This window comes from Folsomia candida, unplaced genomic scaffold, assembly GCF_002217175.1.
Source record: "Folsomia candida strain VU population unplaced genomic scaffold, ASM221717v1 Fcan01_Sc037, whole genome shotgun sequence".
NCBI classification, from domain to species: Eukaryota; Metazoa; Arthropoda; class Collembola; order Entomobryomorpha; family Isotomidae; genus Folsomia; species Folsomia candida.
In genome coordinates, this window is record NW_019091229.1 from 613,974 (window position 1) to 637,401 (window position 23,428).

At 37.0% G+C, this 23,428-nt stretch overlaps 2 protein-coding genes across 3 annotated transcripts; one reads left to right on the forward strand and one right to left on the reverse strand.

The window, feature by feature from the left end:
* Positions 1-9,480: 9,480 nt before the first annotated feature.
* On the reverse strand, positions 9,481-10,841 carry LOC110861084. 2 transcript variants are annotated; one of them, XM_035860847.1, is made up of 4 exons: positions 10,556-10,841; positions 10,393-10,468; positions 9,910-9,983; positions 9,481-9,839 (listed from the first exon to the last, which is right to left on the reverse strand). In XM_035860847.1, exons 1-4 carry the CDS (start codon positions 10,659-10,661, stop codon positions 9,667-9,669), a joined length of 429 nt encoding a protein of 142 aa, XP_035716740.1. In that variant the 5' UTR covers positions 10,662-10,841; the 3' UTR covers positions 9,481-9,666. The 2 variants fall into 2 exon arrangements, with proteins under 2 accessions (XP_035716740.1, XP_021965888.1); XM_022110196.2 differs by having other exon boundaries at positions 9,910-10,015; positions 10,368-10,468; positions 10,556-10,699.
* A 794-nt stretch (positions 10,842-11,635) lies between these two features.
* LOC110861006 (zinc finger protein 254) lies at positions 11,636-14,730 on the forward strand. Its single transcript, XM_022110118.2, has 5 exons — positions 11,636-12,266; positions 12,350-12,608; positions 12,718-13,674; positions 14,002-14,080; positions 14,232-14,730. Exons 1-5 carry the CDS (start codon positions 11,906-11,908, stop codon positions 14,637-14,639), a joined length of 2,064 nt encoding a protein of 687 aa, XP_021965810.2. The 5' UTR covers positions 11,636-11,905; the 3' UTR covers positions 14,640-14,730.
* The last annotated feature ends 8,698 nt before the right edge of the window (positions 14,731-23,428 follow it).

The window sequence follows — 23,428 nt, forward strand, 5'->3', positions numbered from 1 at the left end:
AATTGAAAAAAACATGGCGGAAATTATCTAAAGTTTTGTCTAAAAAAATCAAGTAAAAATATCACAATATCAGTCGCGTCGATATTCTGTAATTAAAGAACATAAAGCATCACAAACTTTTAGAAATACAAAATGTATAAAATGATGTGTAATCATAGTTAAACTCGATAATCGATAAAAACTTGTTACAAGCACGTATAATAAATACATATGTACATCTTGTATAAGTAGGTTTGACATATAAAGAATAAATTATGATAATCGAACGTATATAAATATTTCTGGTTAAGTACCACGGCATAATTAACTGGGATGACATCGGTGGAATTTCAGTCCATCCATAAGTATTGTTTAGGTAACGTATTGACTGTACAAGTCGCTCTTATTAACGATAAATTCGATAGTGCTGAAATAGAAAAAATATATCAATTTTTATTTACAATTATCATATCACAACGCTAGTTGAGTTGCTATGCAGAGGTGGACCGCTATTCGTGAAGGTTTCAATGAATAGATCATTTTTACATATATAATCTGTAAAAAATTCTCAACTTTCACGCTCAAAATTTTTCAGGAAAAAGTCAAAATACGCACAAAGATCGCATTTTTCTTGGGTATGTTTTGACTAGGGTTGCACCGAGTACTCGGCCGAGTACTTGGCCGAGTTTTCAGGTTTCGGCACCAACCGAACTCGGTATTATGACCTTTTAATTTACTACTTTTACGGTCATCATCATGTACCCATGTTGATAATACCTATATAGTGCTCCTTAAACTCCCATGCATGTTAATTTTTGTTATTTAAGTTTCACCGAGAGTTTCACCGAGTACTCGGCCGTGCCGAGTATACTCGGTACGGCCGAGTACTCGGCCCGACCAGTGAGTTTTTTAAAATTCCAGTGGAACTTATATGTTCAATTAAGGTAGATATTTTACTTAAAGGTAACTCAAATAAATAGTATCTAAGTTATTTTTAAGTAAAAAATCTACATTAATTGAACATACTAGTTCCACTGGAATTTTAAAAAACTCACTGGTACTCGGTGTGGCCGAGTACTCGGTGCAACCCTAGTTTTGACTGTTTCTAAAAAATGTTGATTATTAAAGTGGGAATTTTTTGTAATAGCTCGTGTAGTAATAGCTCGGTACTAAAGTTTTACCGCTTCTGTAAGAAATTTTTTACGGACCTGTGTAATTTTAAACACCAAGGGGTAATAACTTTAACACCGAGAAATCAACACCTGCCTGATTATACCAGATTTCTAACAGTGTATTTAGACGTACACAAGTCGAATGAGACTTTGAATTGAATATTAACATTTAAAGATTTTACTCACAATTTGGACTCAATTTGGATGCAGTTATCTCGAAAATAGAGATAAAATCCGAATCCGCTCAACTGCAGGAGCACGTGCAATACAAGAACGACCAGAACCATTCTGTTGGACCACCGCTTGTTCCAATTCCATCGAACCCGCTTCCCCTGCATGACCACCCGTGTGACCAGAACGGGAATTATGACTGCGAGGAGGGAAACTATCACGAAAATGAATTCATACTTGTACGTCGAGGATAAAAAGATGGAGGGGGCGTTGTGTGATTGTGAAAAGAGCTTTTGCATCCCAAAATTTGGGTCGGACGAGGAGGATGAAATATTTTCAAAGGTAAAGTCCTCATCATATTCTGTGAATTTTGACATGTTTAAACTAATATTGCTCCAGGTGAAAAAGCCGACCTGAAAATGCATAACAAAATTCCTCTTAAATTGAAACAATTGTTTTTTTGCAACATTTATAAACTTTAAGAAAGAAGCTCAGGCTATACATAAATCTAATTAATGTTACGTTAATCAAATTTGAGCACTTTTAGAAATCTAGTATTAAAATAATACCAAGCGGTATTTATATATGTATGACTCTACCAACCAAAGGGTATTGGTAGCAAGTTCAATACCGACCAAGAAATTAATGTCTGTATACTAGATTTTTGGTGCGCGGTGTATTTTTATTTTGAATTAATTTCAAAAATAATTTGGTAAAAGTGTTTAGTTATGCAAATTCCGCGTTTTATGATTTAAGCCACTTTGCATATGTACATATGCATGAATATGTATATGGACAAAATTAGAAATCAGACTTACAAGCTTAATTTTTTCGTGAAACTTTCACTTTCAAATTGGACCACGATGCAGGGAAACAGATTTTCGGGTGGATTTTGCCCGGATCAAAAATGGAGATTATTTTGTTTGCACGGCGAAGATAGCGAGCTGAAGCTTTATTTAAACAAGAACAACTACATCCAAGAATCATGATGATCATGCTGTCCTGTCATGGAGAAAGTTGGTGAAAGCAGCCGCTAAGCTTACTTGTTTTCCCCCGACGAGGGAATTGTCATCCCTCCCGACGTGTGTGCATGTGTGTGTGTTTGTGCACGAAAAGATGCGACAGGTGGATTTTGGATCCGGGTTTGCATTTTAATAATCAATAATGAAACAGGGTCATGCAGTGGGTGTGTCATCAATTTAAGTTTTTTAATTAAGGGGGATATGTGAAGGAGGTTGCTGGCGACAATGGGGAAATTTATGATAGGCATCACGATAATTTTTGTAACTTGGCATGAACTGCCCAGTAATCTGCTACCTGTTTATTAGAATTCTTATACAAATGAAAGTGGGTCAATGCAAAAATATGCAGCTTGCAACTTTCACTATCTTATATCCATCCGGTCCCTCTTAGAGCGAGGAGAAAATTTCAATATAATCTTAATTGCAGAAAAAATGAACGATTTTCATAAAAATTTAATTTAGAAGATTTAATGTAGATATTGTATATATTATGAAGATTCAAACGTGTGCCGTGTACATATACATATGTATCACGATAAAAAATATCACGACTTTGTTATACTTGTTTTAACAAAGGAAAGTGTAAATAAATTGTACATGTGACGTTTCTTAGTCATAAAATTGTGGATGGAACGGTTATTTTTTATTTATTTAGTAAAAACAATGATCACAATAATTAAATATGTACATAAGTATATTTATTTAGTCAAGGAGGCTTCAAATTATTTTTATTAATCGCAAAATATGCAGACACTGCGCCGCTTGGCGTGCTTAACAGTAATGCGTACGTGCATCTGGTCGTTTTCTCTTTTGCTTAAGTATTTAAGTATATGTGTATAAAGGACCCTACACAAATCATTTCTTATATTTAATTAGTGGACACGTCCACGTCTCCATTTCCTTTGCATAATAATTATAGTATCAATACATACATATGTATTGACTAATCTGTGACTACTAGTAGGATTATGCCTAAAATTGTCTCACACTTTATGCACGGTCCCTCATGTCTTACATAAATACATAAATTCCTCAACAATGAAAGGGGAAAATGCCCCGGGTCAGTTCTTACATACATACTTTCTTATCTAACCAGGTTCAAACTTCAGGTGACTTCCCCCTGACCCCGATGCATCTACCTGCGTACCCTCATTTAGAAGAATGCCGTTGCTTAGGCAGCGTAGGAAATGCAGGGTTCTGTTCAAAAACCAGGAAATCATAACAAGCACAAAGGTAGGCAGCTAGTACATAAAATCCTGCCATCTTCGCAATTTGTAACCCAGTCTGGCTCAACTCGTCAAGATAAGCACACCCACCTAAAAAAGATGCAGTCTCCCGCCGTATTAGTTATCGTGCTGGTCTGTGGGTGCGGTTTCGCGTATGCGGGCGATGCCGCCGCCGCCGCTGATGCCATTGCCGAGGCGCCAGATCACCTCGTCAAGGAGTTAGTGAATGAAGCCCCCGCCGCGGTAGGGAAAGGGTAAAGTAAGAATGTGCGGGAATTTTAAAATTTAAAAATGACAGGTCGTGAGCGACGTGGTGGCCGCCGCCCCATCGGAAAGCGTGCAAGCAGCGGTTGCCGAAGCTAGTAAGGCCGCTGTGGCCGAGGTCATTTCATCTGCGCCGGCAGGTAGGGATAAATAGGCTTATCTTATCTTACCCCATTGATAAGTGTATTACTTCTCTCGTTACCCGTGTAGCTAATCAGGCCGACGTTGTGGCCGAGGCACCGGAGCATCTTCAAGGTAAAAAGCGGTAAAAATGTTTTTTTGGGGCAAGTTTGAAAATTTATACGCATATGCAGCGGAACTCGTCGACACGGCGTCACCCGCTTTGCAACAGGCTCTTACCGAATCGGGTGGTACGTCCGCCTCTGCTCCAGCTTCTGAAGTGATCGCCGCCGCTGATCCCGCTGTCGTTGCGCAGGTCGTTGCGGAAGCTCCCGCCCAAATCGTGGCAGATATTGCGTCCGAAACGCATCCCGACGCTCTGGCCGACGCGGTCGCCAGTGCTGATCCAGAAGCGGTTGCCACCGTTATCTCCGAAGCGCCAAAGGAGGTCGTCAAAGAGATTGTGGACGCTGCTCCGGCCGATGCTCAGAAACAGGTAAGTCGTCAAGTCGATTCCCGGTCAGTTTGGCGAAAATAAATTTTTGCCAATGTAGTAAAAAATATCTTAAAAAGCCATAATGGCAAAATTAATATCACACTTGGCGAAAACGGAAAACCCGTGAGATCTTCGCGAAAAACCCGCATGTTTCGCCAAATTGGACATTGATTTCGCCAAAAAAAGTACTATAAAATGGGTAATTTTTTACGCCAAATGGAATTATTTTATGGCGAAAGTGTTTCGCCAAACTGACCGTCTTCCGTCAAATCAAAGTCTCATTTTCCCCGAGCGGAAGTGGCACTAATTATTTTTTTAAAACTTTTAGTTGACCGCCGCTGCCCCAGAGGCTGCCGCCGAAGTTGTGAAAGACGCCGAAGCCACCGCCACCGGAGCGGCGAGCGGAAGGTCGATCAACGTCAGGCTGCTGAAGGGACGTAGTAGTAAGCGAAAGGGGCGCAAGGGGGGCAAGAAGTCCGGAAAGAGCGGAAAGAAGAGCAAAAAGTCGGGGAGGAATCTGAAGGGAAAGAAATCCGGAAAGAAAATGAGCAAACATGGCAAGGCGGGAAGGAGGGCGGTTCGCGGGTAGAAATTTTGTCGGGTAACGAAATTTTGAAATTTTGAAATTTTTTGAAATTTTGTCGGGTAACGAGCTTGATTTGATGTATTTTCTAAATAACTCAAACGTGGCAAAATAATAAAAAAAGATGTGTATTTATTAATTCCGGGTTGGTTTCTTTAAAATTGGTAAAAGAAGTTTAATAGAAAATGTAATTAAATTGAAATCACGACGAGAAGCATAAACTGATTTGAAATACATATTTTGTAAAAAAAAGAAATATTAAAATTTGCAATTTTTATATGCATGCATATTTACTTTTTATCCTTTAAGTTCATAATGTGCAGAAATTACGTAACAATGTATACAAATTGTTTACAATTGCTGACCTATGCACCGACATTGAATGCAGGTTCTGTTTATTTAACCCTGATTAAAAGACTTAAACACGGAAGGTGCTTAATCATAAATAGATAAATGCAATGCGACAAGAGAAAGTGAACGGCATAAATTACTAGTGTCGGTCAGATCCTTAGGTTGGTTAGGTGTCGATATGCACCGACTTATTTAAGGTGAAAGTGCATAAAAACACAAGTAAATATACAACCTAAAATTACATGTTGATGAATTCCTTACTTCCCTAATCATTGTTGTCCAGTATACACCGCGCTACTTTACGTATTTTTACAACTTTTCATATGCAATGCATAAGTACATCTTTAGTTGGCGAATCAATGGTGAAAAATATAAAAATGCAAAATTCCTGAGTACAAATTTTCTGTAAAATCGTCAAGGAAGATTATGGTAGAGGCATTTTAATTAAGCACATTTTAGATTATATCTTGCTGAGAGGCTTATTGGCCGATCTTGTAATGCTTAACAACATTGAAAATTCAAACTAGGACTACTTTGCCAATTGGTTGCCGATTTTCAAAATTGCGACTGTTTTGGAAAGCCCAGATCTATCGTCGAAATATATATTCCCAGATTTTTGAAATTCGACCACACCCCCTCGAAATCAAGGTCACAAGTTAAAAAAATACATAAAATATAAGTAATGCATGTAGCGGAATTTGAAATCACAAAAACTTAGTCGCATGTCTAAAAAATACCTCGACCCCCCGGACACTCTGAGCAGTGTTCAAGGGGTCACACGCCCCACCCCCAGTGGGTGTGGTTCTCGGCGACTTTTCGATTTCAATGAAACCTTGTCATGTGATATATCATTTATCTCAGGATGATGAGGACATTATGATTGAAGACTTGAAATTTACGAACACAGCTTTCCTGTAAAATTTCTCACAAATCTCGTCAATTTCATAAAGCTTGAGATACTTTTACTTATTTACATACTTGCGTGGTATAAACTAATTGTAAAGTATGCTATATGAACGTATCTATTAAATCCACTAAACCTACAATGTGTCAATTTTTTAGCCTGAATATTTCACACGGTGAAAATTTAATTGAATCGCTTTTTCCTCAAAAGCCCAGCACCTTTTAAATGCGATCAACATCCTCCATACTATTCCTGTCCTCTGACCTGAAATACAGATAATGCAGCCAAAATTAAAGTAAGTTTTTACAACACGAAGTGTCAACAGCCAAGCTCAGATTTCGATCGGACCAATTTTAGTTATTAAAATTAAAAAATAAATAAATTAAAATTCGCCCTGAAATCTCAGTTAAATAGTTCAAATTTTTGGTGCACAATTATTAATAAGCACCACAATGGAACTGTTTGTATGTATGTACATACAGTGAGTACCGTGAATTATTTTCGGCTATAGCTGGAAAATAAGTATGCAAATGAGGTCACTACAGTCAACTCATTTGCATACTTTTACCGCATTATCGAGAGAAATATTTAGAGCTTATTCAACTCTCTTAAAATGAACATGAATGAGATTTATGCAAATAAGGTGACCCTCAAAAATACCTCCACAGTATTTCTATGTACATCACCATTGACATTATCGCGCTCTGAGCTAAATTCTTCAAAAAAACTTACATCCCTGCTGCAGATGGATCGGAATTATCCCGAAAAAGAAGATATAGACAGAATCCCACCGACTGGATGATGTACTGAAGACCAAGAGCAGCCAAGACCATTCTACTTGTCCATTGACCACTTCGCGATCGCTTGATAGTACTACAATTATGCATTCGACAACATCGAACGTACACGACCGGGATGGCGACTCCGAGAAAGGAGTAGATAAAGAAGAAAATCTCGTCGGAGAAAGTGAGGAGAAAATTGGTCAGACAAAGCGGTCCGGCTGGAGGGGAGGATTCATTTTGGGTGATGGAGGACGAAGCGAGAAGGTCATCCAGGTCGGCGTATTGGTGGACGGGGTAAAGGCGTGGCGCCATTTCTGAAAACTATTTAAATATATACTGTGAGTTTTAGTAATTTTGTAACTTTTCAGAAGACCTCAGAAATGTCTGTCATTTTATTTGGATACACTATTATGTAGAAATCCAGAGTGTGCAAGGGCAAAAAGGCATGCCGTGCCTAAAATGCCTTTTTGCCTATTAGGCACGTGAATTTTGACCATGCCCGATTGCCCGAAATGCCGTTTTGCCTTTTTGGTAAAATTGGGGCAATGTGATAATACGATCCCATGATTTGCTAGTTGTAATCTTGTAATGTTTCAGAGTTCACAGGATTTGTTGACACGTGAATAATAAGTTATGGTTATTAAGCCGATTTGGATGATCGTCGACACCACTAAAAAATGTAAGCACATCTTGAGGTGCATAAATATTTATAAATACCTTTAATTATCATGACTGAATAATGTTGTTTAGTTCTGTAGAAGTGTATATTTGGTAACGTTTTAGAAAAACCAAAATTTATAGCCAATTACACTGTTGTCACACTTTCTTGTCCATAGTAAAATTTGTAAAGTGGTTCAGGCGATACCCAATGGAAACATAAGGAAAAAGGCAAAAAGGCATGAAACGGGCAAAATGGCACGCAAAAAGGCAATTCGGCATTGAAACTGGCAAAACGGCAAAAAGGCATGAATTTTTTCCCAAAAAGGCGCCTTTTTGCACACTCTGTAGAAATCCGGTATTAAAATAATACCAAGTGGTGTTAAAAAGTAATACCTTATAATAATCGCCTTGAATTAAAGAAAAATATTCACTATATCGGTAACAAATTTGTACAGTCCAGTCCGGTATAATTTTAAGACCAAGCGACTTTAATGCTAAGCAATATCTGCGTTATTATACCGGATTTCTAACAGCGAAAAGATCCTCAAAGAATCTACGTGTATTTCTTATTATAAAATTTTGAAATTAGTAAAAATTAGTAAAATTATTACTTAATACTTCTACGCTGAAGTTGAAAATTATCATCGACTGTATCGAGATAGGTGCGCTCGGTGAGAGTGAAAGTATGAAAGTGACTGAAAATATTGTTAGATAGAATTGAATATGGAGTGAAAGTGAGAAAAGTCTTGCGTTGGATGATGCATGAATGATCAAATAAAATCTCTACAATTCCCGTGAAAAAGAGGAACAAAAACGTCGTATCATGGGAATATCACGATGTACAAATATGAAAACTAAGCTGACACAAAGGCATTAACTCGAATGGAATATTCTACAGGTATGGATTTCTTCCAATCGAGGGACGTGCATAATTAATGATGTTTATTTCGGTGGTAGAAATACCGCTTTAAATGGAAAATTAATCTTTCATTCTAATTGTATTTGTGGGAAAATTAGGGTAACAAAGCAAGATGACCTCCAGCCTGAAAACCCTCACAAGTCGAGGTATTGTTTAGTTTTGAAGTTTTATAAATCAATATCTAGTCATGTCAAGTATTAAATTGAACAGGCGACCTGCTGCTCATGCATACATATGTAAACTTATTTATGCATGAGCTACATAAAATTTGGGGCTGAAATGTGTTTTGGAAAAATTGGTGAAAGTAGAGGGTTCTCAATCACTGGATTTACATATGTACGTCGTCGAATAAACTGAAGTGAGAAAGTGATGTCAACCATGTGTCCTGCATGATTGAATTGCTACTGTTTAGAATTGTCAGGGTAATAAATATAGACCGTTTTTGGATGTTAAATTAGATAGAGAAATAACGTCTCCTTCAACGTGGTACTCAGCCCATTGCTTCATTTAGGCAATCACCCTGACCTTGTTACCTTTACTATTTACCCGTTAAATTTGTGGAACTTCAAAAACGTCGAAATCTGAAAATACAACTCATTCCGATAATTTTTCAACAAAAATGAAGAAAATCTACCCAGAATTGTTGAAATGCAAGCTATACATATTTAACAAATACAGACTATGTACATAGAAACTATAATCCTATTTGATCCTATAATCTAGACTATAATCCTATATGGGGTTTGCCATTCTCCACAAACATCTTCGCATAATGGCGAAAAATTTGCAAAAAATATTGCTACAAATAAATACACATTTATGAGGCCGTTGTTCGCTTAGACTGCTCATTCATTGACAAATTAGTCTTTTATTCGAGTAATTTTACAATTGGTCATTACATTCAACAACAAAATTATATTTTGTATTTTAATTGAAACAATAAACAACTGCAAGAATAGGTAATGTTGATCGAAACTTTCCTCCAGGATGATTTATTCCTTGCTTGAAAGTACTTAATCACGTGTGACACAAAGTATAAGCGAGTCCCGAACATGGGGCGTCATGCAGGAACCCAGCGCTATTAATGAGAACACAAAGCGAGTCATCCTCAATTACGGGAACGTTAACTGCACCCTGTGTAGTTTCCCATTTGAAGGTGGGAATTAGTTTTCCTGCCGTCCAGTACCAAACTAAATAAAATAGTTCAAATTATGTTCCTATTTTTAGGACATAAATATTTCATATAATGCAAATTTTTACAGTTATCCAATATTCCTGCTACGGCTGCCACCTCTGAAGTTGAACCGAAATCAGCGAGAACCATTCCTTGCGAACTACATCGAGTCAACGATTCTGACCACGTGGCCTATGTAAATATGTACATGAACAATACATACTCAAAATAAGTATGTAACAAAATCGTTACCGTAGGTGGGCACTTTTTTATGGTAAAGTTATGTCACAGAAAAATGATAACCGGAAATTTCCGAGAAATTCAAACTTGATATGTACGTGCATATGTACATATGTACAACTGTGTCCGGTTAAAAATTTGCACATATAAGTTGTAGGCATATTTGTTTATGAATTTCTCCAAAATTTGTGTTGCATTTCGGTGACAAATTTTTAACTGAAGACGTGGTAATGATTTTGCATATACATAAATACATACATCACATATGTATGTATGGCAGCAGAAACGTATATATTAAAATAACCTGTGTATCTTCTGCGCGATAATACCTTTTTCCTTCCCATGCCCCCAAATAATTCTGGGCCTTTATAGATCCCCCTTGGGCAACGGAATCCAGGGCTAAATCTAGAATTGTGTCAGAAGAAGATTTTTACGTAAATATGCATATCAGATATCTCAGAAATTATGTAAAACGAATTGATTACGGAATACCTTCCGTCGCACAGAAGGACACGACTCCCAAAAGTAATAAGGGCTGAAGTTGCCACCACATTTTTACCACTAATTTCTGCTTTTCTACTTGAACAAAATAATTCATATGATTTTCACGAACTTATTGCACCCATATTTATACCAATATTTACGCATGCTGAGAATCGGATTTTGATTTTATGGCAGGTAAGTATGTAGCGACTGATCCATGGATTATAAATTTTATGAGATTGAAGCGCGTATTAATGCGGAGCGAGCCGCTTGAGCTTTGGGAACTTTTGTGAATTCTCGAACACTCTAAAAAATCAAGCAAAGCCACACACCTCGTTTCTTTACTAAGGAGTGGTATTGTATTGGTAACAACTTTCTACCCGGATTATGACGGTTCGGAAGTGTTGGGTAATTTTGTAAATTAAAATTAAACTGACAAGTATACTCCTTGTTGTTCGATGCTGGTAGTGTCAAATATCAGTGATTACATTATTACCTAAAATTTCCAAGAGTGGAGCAGTGCATAAACGCGACTTACATATGTGCATACGTCAGAGTTACATATGCTTGCTTGTTGCAGACATTTTAATTCGTTTTATTATTTTAAGAGATGACTACAATAAAACCTGAGTCATTTAATTCAAGGCGATTATTTAATAAATTTTCTTGATAAAGATATGCATTTATGCATATGTAGGTATGGATTAGTGAATTCTGACAATAAATATTTATGGGTTGTAATATCTAAGGTTAAAATCATACACAGAAACTCCATAATCAATGGGAGGATTAACGTAGATAACATTTTATCATTTTTAATGAAAGGCAGACGGGCATGATCAAAATACAATAAAATCGTAGTGATGCACGTAAATTATGCAATGCTAAGGAACTTAAACGGATGGTAGAACAAAAATGAATTTATTTAAACAATAACGCAGATATTTTAAATATTTTAAATCAAAACGGTATGCGTAATCGTATATTTTTTACTATGCATTTTGTAGCTTTTCATGAAGAACTCTTTGTTTTTCGAGTCTCATTTTAAGACCAATGACTGATTGGCACGAATTTAAATCCACGTGTTGACAAAACATTTGGCATGATTTTTGCAAAAATAAGTATTTTTCTATTTCCGGTTATTAAATTGTTCTATTTCAATTTGGTAAATTATTAGTGCAAACACAAACTATATTTGTGCTGCATACTTATGTATTTGTAGTGATAAAAGTCCTGAAGCGAGTAAAAAAATTTCAAAAAAGTTCAAAATTGAGGAAACAGTACTTTTCACTTTTTGAGGAAATAATTAAATGACAATGCCAGAATATAATTAACTGCAAAATGATATTCTAGATCATCATGTCGAGTCCAGTGTGCTTTCTCTGTTTCCAATTCGTGGACATAATTCCGTCATTGGATGATAAGGAAACTAGACAAATACGAATCTCAACCCTGTGCGAAGTGCTCTTATCGTCAACTCATACTCGCAGGAAAGTTACTCCACAATTTGATGAGGATGAGACCTGTGAACTTTGTCCCGTTTGTGGCCGCGTGATAAGCGAGATGGAACAATTCCGTGACCAAATGTCCGCCCTGGAGGAACAAATTGGGATAAAAATGACTAAAATTCGCGAAATTATGCTAGCTTCTTCTGGGGAAAATGGGGACGATGGTGGGGACAAGGCTCACAAATTGAGGAGAAGTATACTTAAAATGATGGGTTGAGTGCAATTTTAATGTTCTACTCTCCATTATTTTATTTTACTATTAAACATAAACTTATTTTGATTTATTCATGATTAGGAGATAATGACGACCAACAAGACGAAAATTTTGCTCTGGATGAAGTGCAAATCAAAGTCGAACAGGATGACGGAGATGTGTTTCTGGGTGGGGATGACGGAAGCTTTGACGATCATAATTCCCCCTACGCCGTTTCCGAACTGAACATGGTTCCCGTAGGTGACGATGACTATGACGAACTCGCCTTCTGCATCAGTCCACACCCACAAAAGAGGAGAGGGGGACGCCCGAAATCCACTGGAAAAAATAATCGAAAACGGTATGAAATTAGAATTTTTTTAAAGCCAATTTTATCAGATTTGATATAAAAATTTAAATTACAACATCAACTTTTTTGCTTGCTTTACTTTTCCGTTTTTTATTTTTAGAACTAAACGAAAAATTGGAAACGACTCTCCTCCCATTTTCGAAAACCAAACGTCAAAAGAAGCAGTACGTCGCTCAACTCGCCCTAAGAAGACAGTTCTTCCTCCGAAAGGTTTTAATAAAACGCTGACCGTGTCGCTAGAGCGGATTAGCGTCCCCCCAGTTGCAAAATCCAGCCCGATTTCTTCCACTTCATTATCCCCATTCAACGACGATGACACCCAACAAGATTACCTTCCTTTCGATGATCTCGACTTATCGAAAGAACACCAGAAAACCAAGCCAACTCATACATGTCCCTCTTGTCCCAGATCATTCACCACCTCGTCCATCCTGTCCAATCACATCGCCCGACAGCACTGCATTCCTTGTCCCGATCCGCATTGCCACGCCGCATTTAGCACGACTAAGGGGAGAGACGCCCACCGAAAGGTCGCCCACCCACAGGGAGTCGAAGGTCGAAAAAGTAAGGCGCAAAGTATCCAACTGGCCGAACGGGTGATCGACTTTTACAAAAACGAGGCCAACCAAGACTCCAAAAAGACCGTAACATTTTTCCGGCAGCAAGGCGTTCCACGAAGCACTGTGTTCCGCTACCTGAAACGATTCAAGGACGAGGGTATCGTACAATTCAAAAAGTTACCGGGTCGGATCCCAAGGTCGGAACTTGACTCTATTGTTCGCCCATTTAAATGTTCCTCCTGCTCGAAATCATTCACCCGACGGGAAACCCTTTCCGAACACATCGCTCGTGATCACACTCGGGTGAAGGAACATGTTTGCGAAATTTGCGGAAAAAATTTCTACACCATCCTCAGCCTAAGGAAGCATCTGAGAGGGCATGACGAATCGATCCGGTCTCGGTGTGAGACATGTGGGGAAGACTTTCTGTATGCAAGTAGTCTCCAGACTCACCAAGTTCGAGAGCATGGTGCTGATCGGGTGGTTTGCGATGAGTGGTAACTATTAATTTGACTAACAAACTATTTTCAACCCAGATTATATTTTGACCACGGATCTCAGTCTGAAAAATCAGGAACTTGTAGTGCGGAACTTGCGCAAAATTTAGAAAATGCAAAATGCAAGAAAAGTCTGATTCCTCTTTGAAATGGAACGTTTTCGCGAACTTGCAGCCCTCTGAATTTTGCATCTGTGCAAGTCTCGCACCAACTAAATATTGTTTGTACAAGTTTGGTCTCTCAAAATAAATGGGCTGAACATGGTTTGCATCGCCATTACCGTTAAACTTTCCGGAGGAATAATAAAATAATAATATGTAATTGCAGTGGAGCAACTTTCACCTCAACGAAGGGATTATGGGAACACAAGCGGACGCACACAGGAATAAAGGCGTACAAATGTGATGTAAGATAGATACATATATTTTTAAAAGCTATTTTTACAAGCTAGATATTTAATGAATTTTCAACAGGCTAGCAAGTTTGGCAATAATTGTCCTCGAATTATTTCAGTTTTAGTTGCAAAAACGTTAAGAAACGTTATTTCATTTTTTCAGCAATGTGACGCCGCATTCTCGCAAAGGCAACAACTTCGGAATCACCTCTTGTCCCACTCTGACCAGCGACCATACCCCTGCCCCCACTGCGAACGAGCCTTCAAAACCGGGACCAAATTACGTGCACACATTATGCGGATCCACACCCCCGGCTATGTCACCCCCACTCCGTGCAAATGCTCCCAGTGTGGAAAAGGCTTCCAGTACCCGTACCTTCTGAAGGCGCACGTCCTCCAAGCCCACACGGGGGAGCGGCCCTTCACCTGCAGTCAGTGTGGAAAGGGGTTCGTTACCAAGTCCGCGTTGACCCTTCATTTGCAGCGGACGCATGGTATTGGCGAAGCTGTGGTAAAAAATAGGCAACCGAGGTCCAAGAGGGACACGTTTCACGTCGAAGGAGATCCTTAATTTGTAAAATTCAGATTTTATAAAATTATAGAGAAATTAGTTCCACATATTGTATTTATGAATTATTAAATACAGAACTTGATAATAAATATTTGTAATTTGTACCTACCAGTTTAAAAAATTGGAGTGAATCAAAGCTGGAAAACTTGCCACATTCTACCGGCATGCATTTATTGGCAGTACACTCGAGTGTACTGCGAGTGCACTCTCAGTACAGTACAGTCACAGGAGTGTACTCATATTTCGTGTATGCATACCTTGTACATAGACACCTCTGTTTGTTGACACCTCTGCTCGTAGGTTGTTTTTACGACAACTTCTCACTTTTCAATAATACAATTTCTACAAATTTTTGAAATTTTGTATAAATTATTTTTTTGTCCAACATTTTCATGTCCAGACTAATGAAATCATCCTGAACAAGAATTTGAAGGCATGAAATACATAAATTACAAGCTCGTTCACGTTTTCGTTCACTAACATCCCCGATCGTACAATGACGCCAGCTGTATCGCTCCGATTTTGATGAAACCACGATAATTATGTATGTAGCTTTACATAAATATGTAGTTAACCCACTTGTATCAGGATTTTTCACAGTGCTCAGTTTAAACGAAATTATGATGGAATCCATACGTAATGGACAAGCGTGGACAGATGCAAAATGTGTCCGGGAAGATAAAAGCATATTTACAACTATTTTTTGATATTTATTTACTAAATACAGAAACAAATCAAATTCTTGGATCAATGAATGAAGTTGTTGCATGATCTGAGTGTTTTGTTTAGGGAGCGTCCATAAATCACGTGATCGATCAGAGGGGGGGGGAGGGGTCTGAAATTTGTCACCTATTATCACCAAGGGGGGGGGGGGTAATGGCCGGCAGTCACGTGACATGCCACGAAAAATTTTCTTTTAACTTCGGATATAAATATTAAACTTGATAATATGTATTTACTTAATCGTTAATCTCTTTTATCTTAAATTCGAATACGGCATATTTTTAAATTTTTACTTGACAATGTTATGTAGGTCTGATTTGCATATATATACCACTCTCCCAAATTTCAGTGCACATTCATAGAACTCTCATTATTCTTTCAGATAATAAGTTTACGCAGTTGTCCTTAAGAAGTAAGAATGTTGAATTACTCAATATACTTACTGATTAGTATTAAATAGTTCTTTCAATAATTTTAAAATTTAATTTAACTACGGATTTGAAATGGCCCAGGAATATTATTTTTGGGTTAATTTGGCCATGTGTTTACCTGTCGGAAACAGGTCAGTTTGGCGAAAAAACTTTTTGCGGAAAAAAAGTCCGCCACAAAAAATCGCACATGGGGAAAAAAAGGTTTAATGGGTATGCTGTCACGTGACCGCGGGGGGGGGGGGTAATGAATTTATCACCATTGGTCACCAAGGGGGGGAGGGGGTCAAAATTGTCAAAAAATCGATCACGTGATTTATGGACGCTCCCTTACCTAAGTTGCAACATATCATCGAACATAAATATGCTTTTAATGCAATTTATTTGAAATATACATAAATAGGCTTTTATGATTTAGTGCACTAATGTGGTTATGTGGCATCCTGCTTAATAAAAATCCCCGACATACCGTCTTCGAAGGGACAGAGTTTATTATTTATAACCTCGCGCCACTCTATGTACAGAATTGATAAATATATTTCAATGGTTCTAAATCACTTATCCCCTAGCTACTGGCCACAGTGTGCAAATATTCCACAGCAACGAATGAGGATTAACAATCACATCGTTAACAACAAGGTAGCCGTATAATCGGGTATCGTCTGCGCCATTTTGAGCGTCCATTTCCTCCCAATCATACCGAACGGACCACACATTATCCCCACCGGTCGTAATGACTTACTAACCTTCTCCCTTTTCCTTCCATACTTATTGATCAAACATCGTTTCACCGTGTGCAGAAATATGACTGAATTTTCAAACGTTCGTGCCCCTTGGGGTAACAAGGTTACCAAAAATAAAAGCGTCAGCACACCACTTCCTGGCATTAATGGATATAGAACGCCTGGGGCAGAGTGGAACATTCGAATCGTTCCATACGACGAAAGTATCATAAGACCTGCTCCAAAAAATACAAGTGGTGGGATAGCCCTATATGCAAATGTGGTGTTCAGGTAGACATTCCAGATCTGAAACTCCTTATAAATCTGGATTAACTTCATTTTGTAAAGGACAAAGGGAGACTCCATTCGTGATTTTAATTCTAGCATGACTTTCGTGCAGGCACCGACTACACCGAGCCCGACGATGAGTAATGTTGTGGTACACTTGGACAATTCAGTAGCCACCGGGAGGAGTAGCAATGTTCTGATGAGATGAAGCAGTAGTGAAATCCAGGAGGGACACGGAAGTTGTGGGCAATGAAGGAAAACGTGTAGAGGATCTAAGTCGTAGAGGACGAAAATTGGTGTCAGAATGATCGGCACTACTAAGACCCCCCAAGTTAGTAGTTTCAAGGCTGGGGAAAGCCAGATAGATGAGGTTGATGGTTGCGACGACTGATTTGGGTAGTGGAGTTCTGAAATTGTGAAAATTATTTGGTTATTGAATGAAGTTACTCCCAAAACATCGGTTTTGACCATAAAATTTGATTTAATAGATTAAAATTCGCACGCTAAGAGCTTTCATAACCGGATTATCACCGACCGGTGAGTATTTTGTGACGCAGGGTTATGATTATCATACCCTGCATATGATCATCATACACCAGTGGTGGTTACCAAGGTGTGATGTAGTGGTGTAACACCACTACATCACCTTGGTAACCACGCCGAGGCATCAACAGGGCAAAAACCACGATCACTAGAGCTACGTCATTCAGCAGAATTTACAGTGTAAAACCCGTATTTTTAAACGATTGACTAACACAAAAATAATTAATTGTAATCGATGTGAAACCAATGAAATTACCAAAGTTCTATGATTTAATTTCAATATTACCGGTCAATCTCTTTTCGAAAAATTCCATCGGGTTGATCACATTTGGACCAACGAGTGGAGAAAATCCTATTGCAAAACTAATTCCGGACATGCACAGGGGATAAATTGATAAGTACACGAGACCAAAAGTGGCAACTTTTTTGTTCCTGTTATCAGTATAGTTTTCATTCCGATATGCATAAGCAGCAGCGAGGAGGTAGCAACAAATCAGGGTGTGCACTAGCATCCATACAGAAGATGCCGCACTAAGAAAGCGTTTCCACGGCGTTAGTTTAGTCAAGGCCACCTTTTTACGCGAAATGAATTTAAATGGGAGCGGGGATACTTTCCCATAATATTTGCCCAACGTTTCGCCAGCGTCCCAAATTCCGGAAGGAACTAGTAAGACAGGCACATTTTTTGAGGAGGTGAAATTATTCGAAAACATTGCGAAGCTAATTTTTCTTCAGTGTTACGTACAAGAAAGTCAGGTTTTTTTCTGGATATAAGAAAAACTTTCGCTGTTATTTGACAACAAGAATTTAATTTGCTAGCAGTATGCACTCTAAATAAAGTTGTGTGAAATTGACAAACGGTTGAGTAAACAAGAATTTGGTACAATTTGCCAAAAGGTTGAACAAGTTTTATCCAATTATTCCAAGAGGTGTCCTCTATTTTGCTCAGCCTTGAGTAAATTTTACACAACTTTATTTAGTGTTTGTTTGTAAAATAAATAAAAGTATCAGATGATAGTACAAGCTAAGTATATATTTGTGTCGAGTCAAATTTTACTTAAACTGCATTTAATCATAACCGGTACTTACATAAGTATTTAAATTCATTAAAGGTAGTAGAGTGGCTTTAATTAAGGGGTTTTCTCATGCTTTATGTTTATCTTCATTTATTTATACCTAGACCGGATTTTTGTAAATGTATACATATACACCAATGATTAAGTTAAATCGTTGCCTTTACGTAAATTCTAGTAAAATTGTTTAAGGGTGTATGTTTTTAAGTGAAGTAGAGTAATATTTTAATCTTCCGCGCGGTAGAAATATTTATGTATATTTAATACACAAATATTTAAGTAATTTCTAATGCATTAAATTCCATGAGATTTGTTTAAAATTAAACTTTTCTCTAATGTGTACATATCTATATAAATATGTAGGCACAATTCATCTTCTCATACATAGACACAAACATGTTTCAGCATGTAAATACTATTGTCTTTCCTGGTAGATAATATTTTGTTATCTGGCGATATTTAAAAATTATTAAAATTATACTTCATTAAACCCGGCAAAATTGTAGACTCAATATTTTGGCGAGAAGGCGGTATGCAATTTACAATTTTTTTCAATATATATGTAATTGTATTGATCCAAAGATTAAACTACTGCTTGATATTTGTTTGCCAATACATACGCCCCATACATAAGTTTTGATATGACATAAATAAGCGACATAACTAATACTTAAAATATTTAGAATTAAAAATTGAAGTATGTAAGCAGAGGGAGACCTTAGAATTAAAAACTGGGGGCCGAAATAATTCGTAAACGAATAACATGACCTGCATTTTTTGCGTATTTAAATTAGTTAATTTTTGTTACATTTTTAACTTATGTACCTAGCAGTTGCCACAAATTCTAAAATTATTGTTTCAGGCAACCTACATAATTTGCATCAATCTCACCGTGTCCATTTTCTGCAATAGGAACTTCCCATAAACTCAAATGTGCGGCGACACGCCGGAATAATTCTGTTATATCTAAAAAATTAACTTTCTCCCATTTACAAATTTGGATTTAGCGTTCTATTATGCGCCGGCCAGGTCATGAAGTTGGATCTGACGACGAGCCAGCTCCAAAATGAAATTATAAATATGAGAAACATGGTAAGAAAGAGGGGAAACGCGACAGTCTCCAAAATCCAGATACACCTTAGAATTATTGCCAATCTACTTTTCGCATCATTTTTCGCAATGACGTAAAATCCATGGCTGTTTTCAATGTCGTGAATCATGGAACGATCGTCACATCGATGTTGCAAATTATGGTTCGCATTGTGCACATTTAGTGACACAGAGGATGAAATTTTTCGGAGTGGGAGGTCTACCTTTTCGTATTCGGTCTGTCTGTTTTTGAACCTGGAAAAAGTATTTGATAAATAACCAAAATTACATTAAAATTTGTCTGAATTTCTTTCTCACCAAAGTAGCATGGCAAACTTGACAAGCATCAGAAATACGAAAAATATGCTGCTAACCATCCAAATATCTAACGCCTAAAATGTTTAAGTAATAAATGCATTTAAATATATCTCCTTTACATTTTTATGTAATTATATGTATTTAAGTGTGAATGCACATAAATGGATAAGTACTTACCTTAACTTTTGCACTTTTTGGTGTACCTTGCCTATTTTTGTGTATTTATGAAACATGAGAATAGCCATTACCTACTTTATTTATACAATGAGAGTGTCCAAAATTGTCCTCGTATCCTTGGTATCGTAAAGTACTTTATATATGAAGAAAAAACAAACTTAATGAAAGTCGTAAGCTTAGTAGCCTAATTTTTACAACAAAATCTTACGAAGCTTTCAAAATCTCGTAACCGGCGTAACTTATTTTGTCATACAAAGAATACTGAGGATATAAAGAAATCGTGAATACCCTCATAATAAATCAGTACCTGTCCTGCATGGCGGTCAGCGTGAGTACGGTCGTCATACAGATTCCGACACGAACTTCCACGTAGCGCCGCGGCATGAAGAAGCTCAACCAGGTTATCAGAATGAGAAGAAAGCTCGGGATGAAAGTCTGCACCACGTGGTAGCTTATCTTGCGTCGAAGCATTAATTTAAAGGATAGTTGATTGAATTTTTCCTCTAATTAAAGAAAATAGCCAAAATTTAGACCTACTTTTAAAATTCCGTTCAAAGCCAATGAATCAATTATCTCTAAATTCTAATTCTCCTCCGATTCTTATTTTGCCCCGTGATGCGAATAGTCGAAAATAACACTTAAATTTGGATTCGTTAACTTTAAAATTGAAAATTTCTTTCAATTTACCATGAACAATTGTTTTAGACTGTGAAAAACTCTCCAGTTGGACGTCAAAGTTTGGGTTATCGTAACCCGCAAAGGTGGGTGGTTTGTCCCACTCGAGATTCAAGAGCTTTTCATTGTAGGAGACTTTATACACGAAAATATGCATTTACGAGTTAGGTCCATAATTTATTTGTGGCAATAGGAATTTATTGTATACTTACAACCGCGAATTTTAAAAGTGAATGTGTGACTGTCCAGAGGATAATATTCAAAGTCCATGGGAAGAGAGAATTTGAGGATGACTTTTGTAATGTATTTTATATATCCACCGTCCCCATCGTACTTTAAGGTTTCAAGGTTTGAGATTAAGTTGGGTTGACTGGTTTCGACGAGATCGTCTATAATAAAATGATGGACAATACTGAGGCGGAAATCTTAAAATCTGAACGATTGTAATTCTAAGTTACGCACAAACGGGTTGGGATTTTTGACTACAGGTTTTACTGTATAACGAAATTTTGAAGGTTATATAAAAATCATTATAATTGAAGAGCACGCCAAAATGTTATTCAAAGCGTCGCACATATTCAAGTCGTTAAGATTTTAAACGCCCAGTATCAGTTAGTACATGCGTTTAGTTGGGTAAAAAGGCATGTATTGAATTATTGATGCGCGTCACTTCATTTGCATATTTGACGCATTAGCTAGAGACGGAATTTATTCAACATGGGAAGCTCGTACCGTCGAAAATTGGAATTTACATACATATGCAAATGAGGTGACAATCAAAAATAATGCGCGTGGCTGATAGTGGACCGAATGCCAATTATTATTTTTTGAATTTAAATACTTACAAATATACAAATTAGGTTTCCAAATTGCTTTCAGATAGTCGGGATTATTAAGTGTGATCATCTCCGATGCGACGCGATTGGTATGTTTGCCTTCCCGAATTAAGTCGAGTACTTCTGAAGGCGTGAGATTCTTTCGAAATGCGAAAATCTTCCAGTCCGTCCACCCCAAAATGATTTCCATACCAAGCGTTAATTCCTATTGAAGTATTCCCAATTTCAGAAACTTAAACTTCTGAAATATGTATTTCCGGAAATAAATACCTTATTGGCCTCGTCGATGTTCCTAATTGTTTCAATGGTTGTGGAAAAGGAAACATTGATCGGTGGCGTGTAATCGTCTACTACTGAATTAAAAGTACATAAATTGTATTGCAAATATTTTTCAGAAACATTTAAAGAAGAAAATGTACCGGGAGTAAATGGAATTTCAAAAAAGTTGTAGTCAACCGGAATATCTATTAGCTTTGCGATATTACGAGAATCCACACAACTTCTTGTTAGGATAGTTACTAGTATAATGAGACGGATTAAGGTAAAAATATACATTTTAATATTTTTTATTTAAAAAATGAAAATTAATGTAAGTTTTGGAAGTTTTTTTTGCAAATTCTATAACATGTTTCCCGTTATAAGTAGGTGAGGACTTTTCTGGTTCGAGATTTGCTGCGTTATAAGAGGAGAAATTTGTTTACGTGGGTTTTAAAGAATTTGACAATACCACACTCCACGTGTGTTAATACATACATACTGGTAACTGTGAGTTATTGTGCATTTGATATAAATAACAATTTTGTGTATGTAAGCACGCTTCTACCCCCACGAGCACGGGTTTGTGGTTTCATTGATACATTTTTTCACACATTCGTGTATTATTGTGTTACACGGACTCAAAATTAATTTCGAATGTGGCGAAAATTGTTTGTGTTGTAGTTGCACGCAATAGGTTCATAGAGGAGAAAGTTATGTACAATTTTACGTATGTAAGGGACTGTGCAGGAAGCATGCGATCAAATTGTGGGGAAAAGAAGTATCTATTGGCATCCTCTCATTCCCATGTTAATTAGTTATTCATAACATGGAGTATATGGGTGACACTAGGATTCAAACTTGTTCAAAAATCGCACACGATTAATGTATGGCCCCTAACGTGAACACGTGTCGACTTTCGGAGATTGATTCCCTGAAACATGACTCATGACGAGTCCGACATCAATAACTTTTTATTACACATTTTAAATAATTTCCATGCTTGCTACATAAATTCTGCGTCACAAATATTTTTTCGAATAAGAATGAATGCTAAATAAATATACTTAATAAGAATGCTTATCTTACAAACGATGTTTGTCCCCAGTAAAACCCTGGGTTGGAATACCCTGGTTTGTGCGGTTCATGCAATGATTAATAATTCGTAATGAATTTATACATTCCGAAGTACACAACAAAAATATGACAAAGTTCCCTAGTAAGGGAAACAAATGGTGAAAAAAGTAATTTTTATTTAATTCACCTTATATGTAGTTTATCCAATCCGGTAAGGTAGAAAAATAGGATTAGTTATATTTCATAAATTTTTAAGTGATCAAATATCTACGAAACGATTAACTGAAAAGATACCTTAAAGATGAGTTTACAATCAGCTTACAAAAATCACGAGTACATAGTTCCGAGTACCATTTACAAAAGGGTGTAAATACACTTTTGTAAAATACAAAAAATGTATACATTTTTGTGTTTGTCATATTTAGCATCACGTTTTCATTGCCTACATATTTAAATATATCTTCACAATCAAATTTGCTTTGCTGGGAAGCAATTTTAGTTATTGAATTTTATTTTGGTAAGTTGAATTTCGTCAATTTTAAAGTTTCAATTTAAAATTGCGAGTGAATCTATGTATGAATTCTA